General features: G+C 38.4%; 1 protein-coding gene across 2 annotated transcripts in view; it reads left to right on the plus strand.

Moving 5' to 3' along the window:
* Positions 1-1,966: 1,966 nt before the first annotated feature.
* Positions 1,967-21,193, plus strand: part of LOC110463404 (serine/threonine-protein kinase LATS2-like) — a 55,678-nt gene continuing 36,451 nt past the window's right edge. The window contains exons 1-2 of one of the 2 annotated variants that reach the window (XM_021517978.1): positions 1,967-2,053; positions 2,576-3,363. In XM_021517978.1, the coding sequence (XP_021373653.1) occupies positions 2,941-3,363 (423 nt within the window). In that variant the 5' untranslated portion in view covers positions 1,967-2,053; positions 2,576-2,940. Of the gene's footprint in view, positions 2,054-2,575; positions 3,364-20,176; positions 21,018-21,193 lie in introns of those variants that run through there. The other variant, XM_021517979.1, reaches the window with a different exon arrangement.

Below are 21,193 nucleotides of genomic sequence, written 5' to 3' on the forward strand. Positions count from 1 at the left end.
AGACAAAAACATAGTCCTTGATCCCGGGCTAGTCTATCTGTACAGACAAAGATATAGATACTGGTCCCGAGCTAGTCCACCTGTACAGACAAAGATATAGTTCCTGACAAAGACATAGTTCCAGGTCCCAAGCTAGTCTATCTGTACAGACAAAGACATAGTTCCTGGTCCCAAGCTAGTCTATCTGTACAGACAAAGACATAGTTCCAGGTCCCAAGCTAGTCTATCTGTACAGACAAAGACATAGTTCCTGGTCCCGAGCTAGTCTATCTGTACAGACAAAGACATAATTTCTGGTCCCGGACTGGTTTTCTGTACAGACAAAGACATTGTTCCTGGTCCCGAACTTGTCATTCTGTACAGACAAAGACATAGTCCCTGGTCTCTAGCTAATCCATCTGTACAGATAAAGGCATAGTCCCTAGTCCCGGGCTAGTCCGTATGAACAGACAAAGACATCGCCATTGGTCCCGGGCTAGTCCATCTGTACAAACAAAGACACAGTTCCTGGGAGTTTTGTTCTTCAATAAGATTCATCAGTTTGGGAAATATGTGATAGCACTCAGTCATAGCTTGACAAAGGGACCAGTCGGTCTTGAAACGTTGCGAAACGTTTAATTGTTTGTGTAAAAAGTAAAACTTAGAGGCTTAATCTTTATAATTTATTGACATTTAAGAATTAAAGTTATTGAAAATCCCTATACATACCCGAGAGTGTTATGCTGATAGTTTAAGGCCGGTATAACGTTTTTGCCCCTCGTCATTCCTTCTTTCTTTTTTTAAGTCATGATTTGACCATTATATAGCTGAAAGTGCTAACTGTCTCATGCAAGGCGTACGAATAATCACTGCATTTTTTCTGTGATTTCTAAAATTGCATAGTAATCATAAATGGGCGTGTCCAGCTGTGTGATTGATGGACAAACCATTGAAAGTATGGTTCTTCGCCGTGACCTGACAGCACCTCGCCACCCCGCCGCGCACACGTGGTCGCACAGGTGCGTGTGTACCTAATTAGCGTCAGGCGGTCACGGAGGCCGTCCCTCGTATGGCGGTCTCCTCTCCTCCACGGTCATTGATTCGTGAAGACCGACTGCATCATCACCTGTGACCGTCAATGGAGACTAAACAAACTAAAAATCTCAAATCAATAAATCTGGAGTGAACAAATTCTGGTGTCTTTATATATAAGAATATGAAACTAATTTTTATGTCCCAAATGATAATAACTCGTGTTATGCAGATATGTGCATTTATTCTCCTATAATAAACGAAATCTACATAATAACAGATTTTTTACATATCGGCTACCGTATATAATACCCGGGGGTGTTTGTGACTTACTGACCTACTTTTCAGCGTATGTATATGTAAGTGATGATAGCGAAACTTGCAATCTAAATAGACCGATACCTGGCTATTCCGTCGATAAGTATTTCACCTAAAGCTACGATTCACATTTCAGTATACAGGTGTTCTCTGTCTATAACATCGCTCTAAAACACTGACGTTTTATCTTTATTTTCCTACTTTCGTCGAAGTTGTTCAAAAAATAACTCTATGTTTACTTGGCTACTGCCTTGTTGATCTGCAAACTGATCCATTTGGCGAGATCTTTCTGATATTATAAATAGCCTTTGTTTTATTGAGTGTACGGCCTGTATTATCACGTCACGTGATCACTGAGGAATGTCAACAATGTAGCAAATGGGCGTAGCGTATGTCAATCATACACAGCACTTGGCATCTAGGACTATGCTATCATGCTGTGTATTTGTAGGGGTGCAGGTATTTTCCGCAATCTCCGTACTACATTGTTTAATTTGAACATTGTGCGTAACGGAATCACATTAATTGTTCTTAATTGGTTTAAATTAAACATAATTCGAGATTGAAAACAACGGAATGGTTTTATATGGTTTCTTTACTCAAATAGCATTTAGGTCACAATTTGTGACTTGCCCTCCCCTTCACTCAAATTCCAACATTCGCACCCCGATCGTGGTATTCAAATTTAGAGGAGTCCTACGGACAAAATGAGACAGATTTTCGGGTAAGTTTTGACATTTAATGTAATTTTATATCATCATATTGTTGATTGAAATTGTGAGTATCTTAGCTTTGTCTGAAGCTGGCCCAGGTGCACTGCCGCGACGTCGTCTACTCTCGATAACGTACCACTGTACATCGAAACTTACTTAGTGAAGCAACATGGCGGCGGCTCTGACACACACCGATTGTAAATACATACTTACTTTATGTCAAGTACACGTTGTTATTGATTGTATAAACAAAGACTTATGTAATTTAGTGTATTCTCGTTGGGGACTGCATGACTATCAACAAGTGTTAGCCCACATACATTATAACTTGGGTAGCAACATGTTGCCGTGTCTCGTACAGTGTCCGAAAAAAGTAGGAGTCTAAATAAATCTCAGATTAGTACCTCTGGAAGTTGTCAAATATATATGACACGTTGGAAGTCAATAATATTATTTAATAAAAATCGTATATGTGTGTGTTTGTGTGCATGTCCTGCTTTTGTTGACGTTTTCTACTTGTGTATCCTATACAGAATACTCGGTCAAGGTCATCGAGGAATATCCAGAGAGGACCAAAGTTTCGGATTATTTTGAAGACCGGTTTGGATTAATTACTCCTACTACATTTTCGCCAGTTTGAAATTGAATCCAATTTGATTGAATCACAGCAAAAGGATTTATTATAAATTCAAACATGTAATAAATAATTGATTGGTGGTGATTCTCAATATTGGGATCTACATTGTATTATATGGTCACTGTGGATACCTAATAATGTAAGGAATAATTGTGATTTTCTACTCCTGTGATTGGGATTACGACAAATGTGTGTGTATTTTCCCATACCAGGTGGATAATACTAGAGTATTGAAGTTATCACACATGTGCATCCATTCTTATGATGCAAAGGGACAAAAATACCGTGGGAGGTGGTACCAATGTCAGCCGGTCCGGGGCAACTCCTGGGCGCCGACCCTTCCTCCCCGATCAAGATGGTCGGCATATGCTGATCAAAATTAGGGACACTTTACATAATCGTTTCAAAAGTGACGACTCTGGTAAGGAAATGTCGCCTAACATACCTTTAAAGCCGGATATCAACCAGAGTGGTTCTGGAACTCCTACAGGAGCCCCTAATAAAATCACAAGGAGCGTCTACCACCAGATCGCTCTACAGAATATCAAAGAGCGCCTTCGTCCATTTCAAAATTCGCCAAATTCGGATGGAAGTGAACTCCAGCAGGGTAGTGCCAGTACATCATCTCAGGGTAGTGAAGATGGAGACAGCATTGGCAAGCACCTCAACGACGAAACCACACTCGTAAGTAACACATGCAGGTCATTCAGCCTTATGTGAACATTATTTTCTTCAATGTAAATATTTTAGATTGTATATTGTTTATGATACAAGGTTTTGTGAGCTAAGTGACTTTGTACTATATAGCTCAAGTCCTTCTGTATTATCTCATTATTTTCTTAATCTCTTTCCACAGGGGCGATGTGCCTTAATTTATCAGTTTGGGGGTGGGGTGGGGTATTGTGGCATTTTCTCAATATTGAAAAATATATATTTTCACAGGAAATACAACCAGAAGAAGGTTTGTCAGTTCCTATCTCTTCACAATGAAAAATTGTATTCATGACCCTATGTGATTTTCTCAAATTTTTCTGGTTTTTTTTTTATATAATATTTGTATTTTTAGGTAGTGTGTGTGTGTGTGTGTGTGTATGTGTGGGGGGGGGATATTTCTTGATTTTGGGAAAATACAGCTTAATTCCAAATTCTCCAGGGGGAAAAATACTCTAGGCAATTGTCATGGAAGTGTTCAGCTATAGAGATCTGAAGGTGTCTTGAGTTTCCAGGTTGTCTCATAATAGACGATGGACTTAAATAAAAAAAAAATGTTTTCACATATATTTCAATTAAGGACTAAAATAATAAGTGCAGAGAAGAAAGGTCATCACATTTGTAACAAAATAATCCATTGAAGTGTTTTAACCTGCATTCCGAATCGCTTTTAGCCAGGATTTCAAATGTCCCTGTCCAAAACATTGATATTATAACAAATTATAAAAAACTGCCTTCAAAATTGATAAACAATAGTAAGGTTATATAGTGGAAAGTTGTCTTGTCAAAATAGGTCCCTTTCATAAACTGCCTGTCAAAAAGACAGGTGGATGGGTGGCTGTGGTATGGGCAAGTTTCTGATTGCTAGATCCATATTTAACTCATTCACCCCTACATACCTAAACTGGACTTGCCTAGTATTTGATTTGGTAAGGTTCATATGTGACTTTAGGGGTGAATGGGTTAATGTTTGAGTTAATTCAGTCAACATCCTTTTTTTTCAAATTTATAATTATTTGTAAAGCCCACATAGAATGTAAATATTCTTAACTTAAAACTGTACATGTCAGAATAGTTTTAAAAGCTTAATTTGAATGTGTAAAGTTATGCATATAGGTAAAAAGATAAGCATAAAATAACATATATATAATATAAGATATTTTCATTGTTTGTTTTTTGCCGTCCAATAAATTCCATTGAAAAGATGAATGAAAATTAAATTAAAAATAATGATAGCAGATCTATCAAATAAAGTCAAGCTTTATGTAAGTCATGTTAGAATATATATTGTGGAGAAACACTTGGATTAAAATAGACTAATTTGTCTTCCTCTGACATTGACACTTAATTTATTTAGGTGAATTTAATGAGTTTTAAAGTGTTTAGCTGGTAAAGCCATGGTCAGTATAATCAGTGAAGCATGTGTCCAGTTTGACCACCTAGTGCCATATCTGGATAGTGTATATACATACCAGACACTGTTTGGCCACTGGCTATAAAGCCAGATTTTCACCTTTCTCTTGTGTAAATCGGTGGAATGCCAAGAATTTTAAAGATTTGTATCTTATATAAGGTTTGTCAACATTGCTAAACAATGTTCAACTTTGTTTGAATCTAGACCAATGTAGGTAAGTGTAGGTATATGTAGGACTTTGTTTGAATCTAGACCAATGTAGGTAAGGGTAGGTATATGTAGGTCTAAAACTAGACCAATGTAGGGAAGTGAAGGTATATATAGGTCTTTGTTTGAATTGAATCTAGACCAATAGAGGTAAGTGTAGGTATATGTAGGGCTTTGTTTGAATCTAGACCAATGTAGGTAAGTGTAGGTATATATAGGTCCTTGTTTGCATCTAGACCAATGTAGATAAGTGTAGGTATATGTAGGTCTGAATCTAGACCAATGTAGATAAGTGTAGGTATATGTAGGTCTGAAACTAGACCAATGTAGGTAAGTGTAGGTATATGTAGGTCTTTGTTTGAATCTAGACCAATGTAGGGAAGTGTAGGTATATATAGGTCTTTGTTTGAATTGAATCTAGACCAATGTAGGTAAGTGTAGGTATATATAGGTCTCTGTTTGAATCTAGACCAATGTAGGGAAGTGTAGGTATATATAGGTCCTTGTTTGAATCTAGACCCATGTAGGGAAGTGTAGGTATATATAGGTCCTTGTTTGCATCTAGACCAATGTAGTTAAGTGTAGGTATATGTAGGGCTCTGTTTGAATCTAGACCAATATAGGTAAGTGTAGGTATAGGTAGGTCTTTGTTTGAATTGAATCTAGACCAATGTAGATAAGTGTAGGTATATGTAGGACTTTGTTTGAATCTAGACCAATGTAGGGAATTGTAGGTATATATAGGTCTCTGTTTGAATCTAGACCAATATAGGTAAGTGTAGGTATAGGTAGGTCTTTGTTTGAATTGAATCTAGACCAATGTAGGTAAGTGTAGGTATATGTAGGTCTTCATTTGAATCTAGACCAATGTAGGTAAGTGTAGGTATATGTAGGTCTTTGTTTGAATCTAGACCAATGTAGGTAAGTGTAGGTATATGTAGGTCTTTGTTTGAATCTAGACCAATGTAGGTAAGTGTAGGTATATGTAGGTCTTTGTTTGAATCTAGACCAATGTAGGTAAGTATAGGTATATATGTAGGTCTTTGTTCAGGTTGCATTATGTATGACATTCCATTAATGCTGTAAAGTGAAAGTTTTTGTCAGATCCATGAGAAGATATAAAATTGGGGGATGGGGAGATTAATATATATTTATTTCCTGTAAATCTCTGAAAATCAGTGTATTGTTTTAATGTAAAAGAAGGACTTGAGACAACAGTTCGTTTTTAAAAAAGGAGAAAAAATGTTTCAGATACTTAAATATGCCATATAATGATATATATTTCCCAAGCCTAAAGAAAATGGAGGTTTCCAAAATAACAGAAAAAACCCTAAAAAATAGACACAAGATTTACATAATACATATATTTATATCATACAGTTGTATTGTGTATTTATATATGTGTATATGGACTTTTTTATGTAATTCACTTTGACTTCATTAATTTTAGCATTTTATACAATAATAAATGTATGTGTACAGTACTGTTGCTTAATGTCCTTGTTAAAACCGGAACAGGGATGTAAAGCTATCAGCTTTTTAAATATTACATCCTGCAGAAATATATATACGTACGGTACAGGTATTTGTTTAATTTATGAAATCATCATATAACTGAAACTAAAATTAATCATTAAATTCTCATTGCTATCACCATAATGTACTTGGGATTCTAATTCTAGTTATTAATAGAAACATAGGTATAACCTACATAATTAACGCTATTAGACTTATTTTATGATCGATCATTAGACCATTTTCCACTCTTTTAAAAAAAAGGTTGTTCACAAGTTTTTACAAATTCAGAAAATGAAAATGCTGTCATGAATATGAAATGGTAACTTTTAAACAATATATTTAGTGTATTTGTTGAGGTATGAATTTGTCATGGTACAGCTGTACCTATTAACTCATTTACCCCTGAAATTTCATAATGAACTGTTCCAATCTTTGGATTGGAGGAGTTCAAATGTGTCTTCAGGGGTGAGCGAGTTAATTAAGGAAATCATTTTTGGGGCTATACTGTAACACTGAAACAACTGCACTTTACATGATTCTGTGCAGTATTTCATGCCCAAAAGTACACACAGTTTTTTCGGGTACCCTGTAACCCAAAAATATACTCCTAGATATTTCATACCGTATTCAACCTAATAAGTGCACTTTGCACTTAAGAAAACATGAAGGGTATATATGCTTAATCAATTCCTTTTGTGCTCAAACCGTGTTCAAACTGGCCTCCACGACTTGTTCCTAGTTGCCAAATAGTGCTTCAGTGAAGAATGACAATGTTGTGGGAGTTTTTCCCAGACAATCGTAACCGTCAACGTAATCACTGAAAAAAATGGCGAATGGCACAGTCTCAAGCTGTGATGAAAGTTTTAAAGTTGATTTAGATGATAATAGCTAGGTTAGTAACAGGAAAAAGAATGTGAAACGACTAAAACTTCTTGAACTTAATAATGGAACTGATGTTTTGAACAGACAGATCTATCTATTGGATGATTATGTGACGGTCAATGAAAACGATCGTGTTTGGTCATCAGTTGGCTTGAAACATTTAATTTTGTGTAAGGGACAAATCATATAATTTGTCAGAGACAATTAGCTTATGTTGAATCAGAAACGCATGTTAGACCACTGGCTTATATATATATATAGCACAGTAATTTGTAAACACTAAAAGGTACAATGTCTTTGGTGAAAAGACGGAAGATTATATATTGGCAGGTCTGCAGTGAAGTAGCCTTTTGACATGTTTTCATTAAGCGCTCCCATCTTCTTTCCCAGGTAAAAAAAGGTTGGGTGCGCTTATTAGGTGGATGACTGTTATTGAATTTAAAAAGACATACAACTCTTTAAGTCAATAGGTAATGCACATTTATTCATTTCGATCAAAATTAATTTTACACAAAACACAACAATGGACTGTAATTTCATGCCAAGTGCTTTTAACAATTTAGAAGTAAGAATTACAAATACTGCATCAAACAGCAGTATATAACATCACAACTTAATGTATTTTTTTTCTAAGGCTAAATGATATAACATGAAAAAGTCTATCTGGGGAATAGCAAAAAGTAAATGATCATGTTTTGGTATTTAGAGAGGGCAGCTATAAAAGCTATGATTCACCACTGCTTGACCTGCTCTTTTAAACCATAATTATAATATTTAAAAAAAAGGTAGTTGATTTAAAATGCCGATTGCTTATAAATGTGAATGCAGTCTGCTCTATAAATCAAATGTTCATATTTTTTTTAACCGATATGTATATAGTATACAGTATATTATATTATGACAGAAAAACATTTTGTTGGTCAGTGATTTTCTAGAACTTTTTAGACACGTCACATCCTGACTATCTTTTTCATTTGTTTTATAGGAGTCCCATTACTAAGAGATATGTAACTGGTCCTCAAAAAGTTAGCGAGTCTCAAATATTTGAGTCCCAAAAATCAATGGTTGTTATTGACGTTTTTACTGTCATCAAAAATACTCCACTGTACATAAAATGTATGATTTATATGGTTTGATTGTGATCAGTGTAGATATTCAATTTAATGTTTTTTTATATTAAGTATTTTTAATATTATTTCAGTTGAAGATAGTTGCTGAATTCTATTGACAGTACGCTAATGTGTAGTGCTATATATATATAGCTACAAACAGTACAACTTATAACATGCTGAAGGTGTTTTAAGTTTGTCATGCCATTTAATATTGTAAGCTGGTCAATATAAACAAAGAATATATATAATGCAGCAATAATTAATGCAACAACAAACAGCATTGCTGGTAGATTTTGTGATCTTAAATGAAATGTGTATAAAGTTAATTTGGTCATGTCTGTCAGCCCTTGATTTTAAGATATTTATGTTCATGTTGGTATTTTTGGTATTTTTCAATGTTACCGACATATAGCTTTCTTGTTGTTAGGCATTAAAAATGGATATTTTATCATATATCACAAAAAGTATATGATGTACAAAGCATTTTCATTGTGCTTTGATATGTACTTGTATATATATATAATAATAATATATATCATGACAGGGCTGTATAATTATAAGTTATTTATATTATAATCAGTGACAAGCGACACAAGCAGTTTCTTTTTGTTTTATAAAACAGGTCTAGCTATGTTTACATGTACTGTACATGTGTGAAATCCCTGGATTTCCTATCTAGGGTTGACCTTGCTTTGACATAAACTCGGTGGAAAAAAAGCCTACACAACCTTTACACTCCTTACCTGACGATAACCTCTACTTAACCTACTGGTGAAAATAATGTTTTTGAAGTACACTTATAAATAAAAGAATTTGGGTGTTATGGATCATTTTTGGCCTCATAAAAAGTTAAATTTGAATTTATTTACCAATTTCTGTTATCAACACCATATTGGTTAAAAAAAATCTTTTGAAATTTTACACATTTTTAAAATCCTACAAAAAATCTATTCATACTTATACTGTTAAAACCATTTGTCTCAATAATACACCCCATTAGGATACCACCACAAATACTACCCCAGATGCCACTACAACCAAAACGTAAACCATCCCATTCAACCACAGCAATTTCCAAATTTTTGCATGTTTTCGTAATTGGGGCTATCTTTCTTGATGCAGATTTTTTTCAATGTGCATGCATAGATTACCCTACCATAGCAACAAAGTAGCATCACTATGCAAAAATGGACAAAATATGATGTTTTGGACAGTTAGCATGCAGAAATGAAAGCCTCTGCATGTGACAAACATAAATTCCTTTATACGAGAGAACACTGGTAAGACAATGGTTTAAGCATGTCAAATATTTGTTTGATGCATGCGGAGGCTTTCAATATTTGAAGAGTGTTTAGTTGATTTCCTTCAAAATGGCCAATTGTCAACCTTGTAGCGCACAACAGACGATATTCAGACATTTTATTACAAAATGCGGGTTTATGTCTCTCTTCATAATGCCATATCTCCAGTAAACCAGTTGTGGTATGAATTTGAAATTTCATATTTGTGTACTTCATTTGTTCCAGATTACGAATATAACAACTAATTCTAAATCCCCAATGAGGCCAGAAATGACCCTTAACGCCGCTTAACCGGTAGTCCTTTGGTAAGGAAATAATACCAATCAGCATTTTATGGAAAAAAAGTGTCCCAAGGTCTCTAGCGGCTTTTTCGCAAATAATTTGCCAGTTACAGAAGTGACTGGTCTAAACTGATCTAGACTTCTTCTTTATTCCATGTTGAGGGAAAACTCATAAAAACAATGGAACCATTACAAATTTTAATGATGGTGTATATATATATAGCTGGTTACAAGTTCTGAAGGAAAGGTCTGTTTTCATGCTCCATGTGGGAGTGTCACAAAGTCAATGCAAGTAAGTGAAGTTGTACTTACAACTTGGTTGCATTGTTAAAACCAATAACATTTTTGTGCAGTTGTTTGAATCAAACTAGATTGACATTCAGCGAGGTGGCAGACCTTGTGTAGTTATATATAATGACTGTTGGAATATACGGCTGCTGCAAATGTGAAGTTGCTTTGTTCCTGCAAGTGATATCGCTAGGGTATTGTGTTGGTGCCCTTACTTTTTGAAGCCTTTTGAAATTGCCCAATCAATAGCGTGGCACACTTGCACAGGGCCAATTTTTGCATTTTTCGTAACAATTACCTGAAATCGGTCTGTACACAATGTAGTTGGATGAGTATGCTAATTATGGAGCAATGTCCTTTTCACGGATCCATATTCGGATTGTCACATGGTGATGAGAGGCATAGAGCCTGGAGACGTAAATGTAGGTGTACATGTAATAAACTCTGTGGGAATTGCTGAGGTTGAATGGGATGGTTTACGTTTTGGTTGTAGTGGCATCTGGGGTAGTATTTGTGGTGGTATCTGGGGTAGTATTTGTGGTGGTATCCTAATGGGGTGTATTAATGGGACAAATGGTTTTAACAGTATAAGTATGAATAGATTTTTTGTAGGATTTTAGAATTTTTTATATCCTGAAAGAATTTCATCAATTTCTAAAACATGATAAATTTGCAAGTGTGTATTTATAGAAGAATTTGTTAAAAGAATTCAACAGATTATCAGACAATCTGCCAATACACTTTGTCTTACCCTTACCCTCTCAACCCCCAGCCCCGCACTGGTGACATCACTGTCCCCCTACATTTCACACCCAGTCCTACTGGTGACTCTTCCTCCCCCATCCCTCTCCCCCTACAATACACACCCAGTCCTACCTGTGACTCTTCCTCCCCCATCACTCTCCCCCTACATTACACACCCAGTCCTACTGGTGACTCTTCTCCCCCATCACTCTCCCCCTACAATACACACCCAGTCCTACTGGTGACTCTTCTCCCCCATCACTCTCCCCCTACAATACACACCCACTCCTACTGGTGACTCTTCCTCCCCCATCACTCTCCCCTCACAATACACACCCAGTCCTACTGGTGACTCTTCCCCCCCCACCACTCTCCCCTCACAATACACACCCAGTCCTACTGGTGACTCTTCCTCCCCCATCCCTCTCCCCCTACCTTACACACCCAGTCCTACCGGTGACTCTTCCTCCCCCATCACTCTCCCACTACATTTCACACCCAGTCCTACTGGTGACTCTTCCTCCCCCATCCCTCTCCCCCTACAATACACACCCAGTCCTACTGGTGACTCTTCTCCCCCATCACTCTCACCCTACAATACACACCCAGTCCTACTGGTGACTCTTCTCCCCCATCACTCTCCCCCTACAATACACACCCACTCCTACTGGTGACTCTTCCTCCCCCATCACTCTCCCCCTACATTACACACCCAGTCCTACTGGTGACTTGTCTCCCCCATCACTCTCCCCCTACAATACACACCCAGTCCTACCTGTGACTCTTCCTCCCCCATCACTCTCCCCCCTACAATACACACCCAGTCCTACTGGTGACTCTTCCTCCCCCATCTCTCTCCCCCTACAATACACACCCAGTCCTACCTGTGACTCTTCCCCCCCCATCACTCTCCCCCCTACAATACACACCCAGTCCTACTGGCGACTCTTCCTCCCCCATCACTCTCCCCTCACAATACACACCCAGTCCTACTGGTGACTCTTCCTCCCCCATCACTCTCCCCTCACAATACACACCCAGTCCTACTGGTGACTCTTCCTCCCCCATCACTCCCCCCCCTACAATACACACCCAGTCCTACTGGTGACTCTTCTCCCCCATCACTGTCCCCCTACAATACACACCCAGTCCTACTGATGACTCTTCCTCCCCCATCACTCTCCCCCTACAATACACCCCCAGTCCTACTGGTGACTCTTCCTCCCCCATTACTCTCCCCCTACAATACACACCCAGTCCTACAGGTGACTCTTCCTCCCCCATCACTCTCCCCCCACAATACACACCCAGTCCTACTGGTGACTCTTCTTCCCCCATCACTCTCCCCCTACATTACACACCCAGTCCTACCGGTGACTCTTCCTCCCCCATCACTCTCCCCCCACAATACACACCCAGTCCTACTGGTGCCTCTTCCTCCCCCATCACTCTCCCCCTACAATACACCCCCAGTCCTACTGGTGACTCTTCCTCCCCCATTACTCTCCCCCTACAATACACACCCAGTCCTACTGGTGACTGTTCCTCCCCCATCACTCTCCCCCTACAATACACACCCAGTCCTCCTGGTGACTCTTCCTCCCCCATCACTCTCCCCCCACAATACACACCCAGTCCTACTGGTGCCTCTTCCTCCCCTATCACTCTCCCCCCACATTACACACCCAGTCCTACTGGTGACTCTTCTCCCCCATCACTGTCCCCCTACAATACACACCCAGTCCTACTGATGACTCTTCCTCCCCCATCACTCTCCCCCTACACTACACACCCAGTCCTACTGGTGACTCTTCCTCCCCCCTCACTCTCCCCCTACAATACACACCCAGTCCTCCTGGTGACTCTTCCTCCCCCATCACTCTCCCCTCACAATACACACCCAGTCCTCCTGGTGACTCTTCCTCCCCCATCACTCTCCCCCTACATTACACACCCAGTCCTACCGGTGACTCTTCCTCCCCCATCACTCTCTCCCTACAATACACACCCAGTCCTACTGGTGACTCTTCCTCCCCTATCACTCTCCCCCTACATTACACACCCAGTCCTACCGGTGACTCTTCCTCCCCCATCACTCTCCCCCCACAATACACACCCAGTCCTACTGGTGCCTCTTCCTCCCCTATCACTCTCCCCCCACATTACACACCCAGTCCTACTGGTGACTCTTCCTCCCCCATTACTCTCCCCCTACAATACACACCCAGTCCTACTGATGACTCTTCCTCCCCCATCACTCTCCCCCTACATTACACACCCAGTCCTACCGGTGACTCTTCCTCCCCCATCACTCTCCCCCCACAATACACACCCAGTCCTACTGGTGCCTCTTCCTCCCCCATCACTCTCCCCCTACAATACACACCCAGTCCTACAGGTGACTCTTCCTCCCCCATCACTCTCCCCCTACAATACACATCCAGTCCTACTGGTGACTCTTCCTCCCCCATTACTCTCCCCCTACAATACACACCCAGTCCTACTGGTGACTCTTCCTCCCCCATCACTCTCCCCCTACAATACACACCCAGTCCTACTGGTGACTCTTCCTCCCCCATCACTCTCCCCCTACAATACACACCCAGTCCTACCGGTGACTCGTCTCCCCCATCACTCTACCCCCTACATTGCACACCCAGTGCTACTGGTGAGCCTACTGAACATGTCTATTTTGAGGTGAACATAGAATAAGCCACAGTCTTGAGTCACTTGTTATCAGATTGATAGATTATCAGTCAACAATAAACTTGCCATATATGGAGAATTTACTCAATGAAATCTTATAACAAAAGGCCTTTGTTTGACATATGTGGCCTGATGTATTTGGGCAATGAATCATGCAGTACAGGTATTTTCAAGGAGGGGGATTGAAGCGGGGAGGTAAACTTGTGAATAATGTGTTGAATCTGTTGGCTGGCTTACTATTGGCTGCACAAGATTGGATTTGAAATAAGTGTTACATACAAAATATCAATGTATATATTTGAATTCCATTAATTTACATGTAACATAGTTCTAAGTTTCAGATAAAATACTGTCATGATCTTTCAGATATAAAGAGAATTAAAGCATGAATTTTGTTCTTGCAGTATAAAGGTGACAAATATGCATGAGGCAGAGGCCTACATTAATACAGTTGTAGACTGTCGGGTAAGCTTGGTTATAGTGGTTAGTGTTGTAGACTGTCTGTAAAGCTTGGTTAGTGGTTAGTGTTGTAGACTGTCGGGTAAGCTTGGTTAGTGTTGTAGACTGTCGGGTAAGCTTGGTAAGTGTTGTAGACTGTTTGGTAAGCGTGGTTAGTGTTGTAGACTGTCGGGTAAGCTTGGTAAGTGTTGTAGACTGTTTGGTAAGCGTGGTTAGTGTTGTAGACTGTCGGGGAAGCTTGGTTACAGTGGTTAGTGTTGTAGATTGTCGGATAAGCTTGGTTAATGGTTAGTGTTGAAGATTGTCGGTTAAGCTTTGTTAGTGGTAAGTGTTGAAGATTGTCGGGTAAGCTTAGTTACAGTGGTTAGTGTTGTAGATTGTCGGGTAAGCTTGGTTACAGTGGTTAGTGTTGTAGATTGTCGGGTAAGCTTGGTTACAGTGGTTAGTGTTGAAGATTGTCGGTTAAGCTTGGTTAGTGGTAAGTGTTGAAGATTGTCGGGTAAGCTTGGTTACAGTGGTTAGTGTTGTAGACTGTCAGGTAAGCTTGGGTACAGTGGTTAGTGTTGTAGACTGTCGGGGAAGCTTGGTAAGTGGTAAGTGTTGTAGACTTTCGGGTAAGCTTGGGTAGTGGTTAGTGTTGTAGACTGTCGGGGAAGCTTGGTTAGTGGTTAGTGTTGTAGACTGTCGGGTAAGCTTGGTAAGTGGTAAGTGTTGTAGACTGTCAGGTAAGCTTGGTTACAGTGGTTAGTGTTGTAGACTGTCGGGGAAGCGTGGGTAGTGGTTAGTGTTGTAGACTGTCGGGTAAGCTTGGTTAGTGGTTAGTGTTGTAGACTGTCGGGTAAGTGGTTATTGTTGTCGACTGTCGGGTAAACTTGGTAAGTGGTAAGTGTTGTAGACTGTCGGGTAAGCTTGGTTAGTGGTTAGTGTTGTAGACTGTCGGGTAAACTTGGTAAGTGGTTAGTGTTGTAGACTGTCGGGTAAGCTTGGTTAGTGGTTAGGGTTGTAGACTGTGGGGAAGCTTGGTTAGTGGTTAGTGTTGTAGACTGTAGGGTAAGCTTGGTTAGTGGTTAGTGTTGTAGACTGTGGGTAAGCTTGGTTAGTGGTTAGGGTTGTAGACTGTGGGGAAGCTTGGTTAGTGGTTAGTGTTGTAGACTGTCGGGTAAGCTTGGTAAGTGGTTAGTGTTGTAGTGATTATGCTGAATACTAAAAAACTCTTATTGAGAAAGTGAATAACGTGAATCACACACATTCTATTGTGAAAAATAACTATAAACCAATAATTGTTTGACTTTGTTTCCTGATTGTGAACTCAAATATTTACATATTATAAATTTTCCAAAGGGTTGATCTATGTTTAATTATCTTTATAGGCAGGAAGTGGTTGTTATTCTAATACTTATATAAATCATAAAGGCATCAGATATGACAATGATGATTAAGTTTAGAGAGGAAGTAGTGTTGCCTGTTTTATCTAAATTTACAGTTTTGTCTATGAAGATTGAAGAAGGATTGCTGATTTTATATAGACAACAGGAAGTAGGTTAGGTGGTTGTGGTCGTGAAGAATGGAAAATCTTTTGCTTATCTGATGAGGACAGAAATTATGGCTGTTGTGTCTATGAAGACAAGAAGTAGTTTTGATTGTTGATTTTATCTAGACAGGAAAAGTTATGACAGAGTTTCTATTTGTAGACAGGAAGTAGTATTGGATGTTGGTTCTATCTAGACAGGAAAAAGCTATGGCTGTTGTGTATATATGTAGACAGGACATAACTTTAGCTGTTTGTGTAGACAGGAAGTGGTTTTGACTATTGGCTGTTTACTTTCCTTTCTTTTGCATGTTGAGTATGTAGATAGTAAGTAGTTTTGACTGTAGAATATATGTAGATATCGACTCATTTTGATTATGTACTTGTCTGTCTTGACAATAAGTTGCTTTGGCTGTTGTGTTTTAATATGTAGACAGGAAATGATGTAGACATCTTTTAAATTTTGGCTTTGGAGTATATATGTAGACCTAAAGTAAGATTTATTGCTGAGTCTATCGAGACAAGAAGAAGCTTAGCTATCAAGACTTTATAGACAGGAAGAAGGTGAGGCTGTTCAGTCTATTTGGACAGGAAGTAACTTTCGTATGAGTATGTCTGCTTTTGAGTCACTGGAAACAGGAAATAGTTTTGGTTGTGTCCATGTTGACAGAAAGTAACTTTGAATTTGAGTCTACTTATACAGTAATTATAGGTAGCTTAGCTGAGTTTGAAAAGAAATAGTTTTAAATGTTGAGCCTGTTGAGTTTATGAACACAGGAATTAACATGGTTTGAGTTTATGAAGACAGGAAGTCGTTTTGGCTGTAAAGTCTATATACGTCACTGTGTAGGTTTACAAAAAGTTGTTTAAATCATGAATACAGAATCAGGATTCAGAATGAAAGATGAGATTGGTTTCTTTGTTTACATAGTTGATACTATCTCGCTGTAAACAGGATATTAGCCAAACAAAAAGCAAAGAAAATTGTGCAAGAATAATCAGTATACATATGGGTGCAGTATATATATAAGTGATGTATTGAGACATAGATTACTCTCTCTGAGTCTCCCATTTTTAGTGGAATTTTATATATATGTCATTCTTGATGGAGTGAAGAAAATGTTTAGGATTCTCCCCAGGGTTTAGAATATACCCCCCCCATGACCTATGATCATGACCTGTTATGAAAGTCACCCCCTCACACACCTTGCCAAGAAGAGGAGCTGATAATTGGTCCCTCACGATCCTGTAGCCCTACAGGTGTGTTGGGATGTATTTGGTGGAAGGTTATGTGTAGCCACTCACGTGTATAGAGATCTGTTTTAGTACACGCTGACTCAGTCCCTTACACTGCCACCACTAATTAATAGGGCAGACTAGGGAGATGGCCATTGTTTTCTCATGCACCTACAGGTATACATGTTTATATACTTGTGTTATGGAGGTGTACTTCGAAGAATGCTACAGATGTAACAGTCTTAAGTGTGTTCATTTCAAGACCACGTGCATTTTATTTATTCCCAACTCTCTTCTCTTAGAGTGAACAGATTTTAACAGCATTTTCCAATTAACATTAAGACATTGTGAAAGTTTACTTCAACATCTAAATCGTGTGTATCAGAAAGTGTGTACAACCAAAACCTGTGTCTGTGTGTTTGCCAACAGTGAGTAGCACTATTGATGAGCTGGACTAGGTGAACTGACACCCTATCACAGCCAATAATGTTGTTATACCTGCAGTCAGGCTGCAGGGGTAGGTAGCAAGTATCAAGGTCGCTGGAAAGCTTACCCTGGTTGTGTGTTAGTGATAAAGGTCGCAAAGGAATCATTTCAAAGGTCAAAGGTTATGATTACAAGTTTGTATCATTCTATAAATGAAGATGATGTTGGATTATTCAATTCTGTTCTTTCTAATTTGACTTCACAGCAATTTCTTTTTAAAAAAATGGACTGGTTTTCTATTTTGTGGTAGCTAGGTATGAATTGTATATATTAACCTATTAAAACAAATGTATGCAGATGAGTTTCACAAGCTATATGTTACTGGATGGTGATTGGTCCATCAGAAGGACATTTATCAGTTTATGGTGTACCAGAATCCAGGTTGACAGGTAGATATCCTTTCACAAACTTGATAGCTCATAATAAAAAGGTCAAAGCCATAATTATGACAAAATGAAAGTCAAAAATGTTGTTTACAACATCAGGATACCTAGGTAAATATTGTGCATCTACCCTATTGATGAATGATGGACTGGCCCATCGTGTAGTGTGAGTTTGGATGGAGATCCAGGGGAGGGAAGGACAGGTAACTCTGTAACAGTTTGGCCTTTAAAGGTTGAGGTGCCCCTTGGTTGAGTTGTAGCTATGCGAGAAATATACATTTAAATTGTATACTTGGAATGCCTGGGAAATAACACTTGTGTGTATTTACTGAATATGTAGTTTAAATGGTGTTTGTTGGTGTATAATGTATTGAGATTCATCTACCTGGATACACATGGCTACACAAAGGAAAGAGTTTACAATATCTATGAATTATTGAGAGGCCGTAAAGACTGGGAGCATCTTATACACAGGTGTATATACCCTGGTCATGGAAGCAAGTACTTTAGACTGTATCTCTGACTCACAACAGATATATAACACTGAAATATGTTTGTAAACTTCAGACAACTAGTTTGCTCAAGTTTCATCAACAAGTTAATTTCCTTTGTCCTTGACAATTCAAAGAGAACATCTGGGGAAAGTGAATAAGTGATTCATCTTATTGAATTTTTTATGATGCAATATCCAAATAGTCAATTAAAAAAATTAAATATTAAAGGATTTTATGCAACATGGTCTGTGTCAACTCTCTCACATAATATATCATTCCAATAAGATTACTCATAAACCCTACTTTTCAATGTTGATAGTGCCCCCTGGTGGTGAGGCGATGACCCAGAGTTGTCTATTCTGGCTACTGAGTTTTTCCAGATTGAGCAAAATGCAAGGACAAGCAAGACCCAATGCAAAAAAAATAAAAAATATAATATCAATTAGTGATATTGATGTTCCAACATGTAAATCTAAAACCTTAATCATTTATACAGCCTCCAAAGACATCAACATGTATACAGCTAGCTTCAATAGACATCAACATGTTTTACAACATGTATACAGCTTCAATAGACATCAACATGTATTACAACATGTATATAGCTTCAATAGACATCAACATGTATTACAACATGTCTACAGCCTCAATAGACATCAACATGTATACAGCTTCAATAGACATCAATATGTGTTACAACATGTATACAGCTTCAATAGACATCAACCTGTATACAGCTTCAATAGACATCAACATGTATACAGCTTCAATAGACAACATGTATTACAAAATGTGTACAGCTTCAATAGACAACATGTGTTACAACATGATTACAGCCTCAATAGACATCAACATGTATACAGCTTCAATAGACATCAACATGTATTTCAAAATGTGTACAGCTTCAATAGACAACATGTATTACAACGTGTACAATATTAAAGTATTAGTGTATCAAGCTTTAATCAAGGTAAATTGTCATTACTACATACCTTCAAAGTTAATTTTCAAAGGCAATGGATATAACAGTGTATATCTCTTGACATCTGAATAGGGAATTGAATTGTTATCTCAAAATTTCATGAATATTCATATGTTGGAGGGATTATTTGCATACCTGATATGTCAAAGAGCCTATTGGTTGGTAAACGATATGGAATACCAAATACGTGCCGAGAATATTTCTGAGTTCATCTCATCGGTCATATTTTTTTTTAAATTTGACATTTTCAAACATATTGTGAGTAAGGTAACAGGAAGAATTCTTTGTTAATGAGCATATCTATTTATATCTTTCATTAAAAACACTGAATATATGTGAATCAAATATTGGTTAGGAAAACAGTGCCCTTGATACTTGCAGGTACTTGTTGGGATTTTAAATAGAATAATTTAAACATTTCACAATTTACATTTCATTAAAATGTTGGATAAATTTTCTTGCGAGGATTCATAAATTAGTGTTCTGTGCGTGTAAGGTGTGCATCACAGTCATAAATGTTCGTTATTGTGGTTGGAGAATTTGTCTTTCTTTTCTGTTCTGCATATGTACGCTATACTAAGTTCTTCAGTGAAATGGCCCATAAAATCCTCTAGAATACATTAGCATACACATACCTTATGGTTTTAATGTATTGATACTGTGAGGTTTGAAACTAGCTGATCATGAGCAACGCCTGTTTAATGTTGAAACTGACAAGGAGGGAATGTTTAAACAAGGACGGACCTGCTCGTGTAGGTTCATAATATATACCTGTACGGTTCAACAGGTAGATTGGGAAGTGAGATTGTCATGCAAGGAGAAGGAGGACTTCTTGTGAATAAGGCTTCATCTATTAACAGTGCATTTGTCGAGTGACAGTCAAGTAGCAATATTGAATGGAATTGTTGTCCTTGCGAGATTTGTGAGGTCACTTTTATCGGTGGTTGTACACACAAGACTGCCTGATGACGTGTTTATGTTGGTCGACACACGCCAATTACATCTCTGGTGCCACACATACCTGAGGTAGACCGTGATAAGCTGAATGTCTGGTACTTGATAAGTGGACAAATGTACAAGTGAACAGATAGAGAAAGGCTTTTTACCTAGACCCAGCATTGTACTTGTCAGTTCTGTGTGTAATGTCTTCATACCTGTGGATTAAATTTTACCTCACCTGTCCCGAGGATGGGCCGAGGGAAAGGAAGCCATGTTTGTGTGCCTGTGTACCTGACAGTCAGCAGGCCTAAGTGTAAGCTGGGATCTACCTGGGACTTGCATATCTACAAACTTTCTCACTTTTGTCAGAGACTACATATGTCGTAATGTATATATGTCTGTAGTGGCATTTCTGCATTCATTACACAAGATTTTGTGTCATTTGACAGCCATATGTAAGCGACCAACCTGGCGTCTGTGTCACTTAACATGGTTGTAATTTTACTTTTTCATCGTAACACTGTACCTGACATACAGGTGTAACTTGGAATGACCTATTTCCTTACTTGGATATCATATTTTTGAGAGGTTTTTGTGAAGTTTGATCATGTTCAAGCGACGTTTCATAACAGCTGCACAGATGGAGGACCTTCGTCAGAGACAGTTGGTGAGTAGGTATATATTACGGTGCCTACCTGTACATGTGGACGACACATAGTTTACCAGTAATATGTGTAGCTTTACCTTTAAAATCTTACACTTAAAAGACTTCTCAGTACCTTAACCACAAAAATTAATATCAGCACTAGTACTATTTACATCTTGTATAAAATATACTCTTCT

Source organism: Mizuhopecten yessoensis, unplaced genomic scaffold, assembly GCF_002113885.1.
Source record: "Mizuhopecten yessoensis strain PY_sf001 unplaced genomic scaffold, ASM211388v2 scaffold10901, whole genome shotgun sequence".
Classification (NCBI taxonomy): Eukaryota; Metazoa; Mollusca; class Bivalvia; order Pectinida; family Pectinidae; genus Mizuhopecten; species Mizuhopecten yessoensis.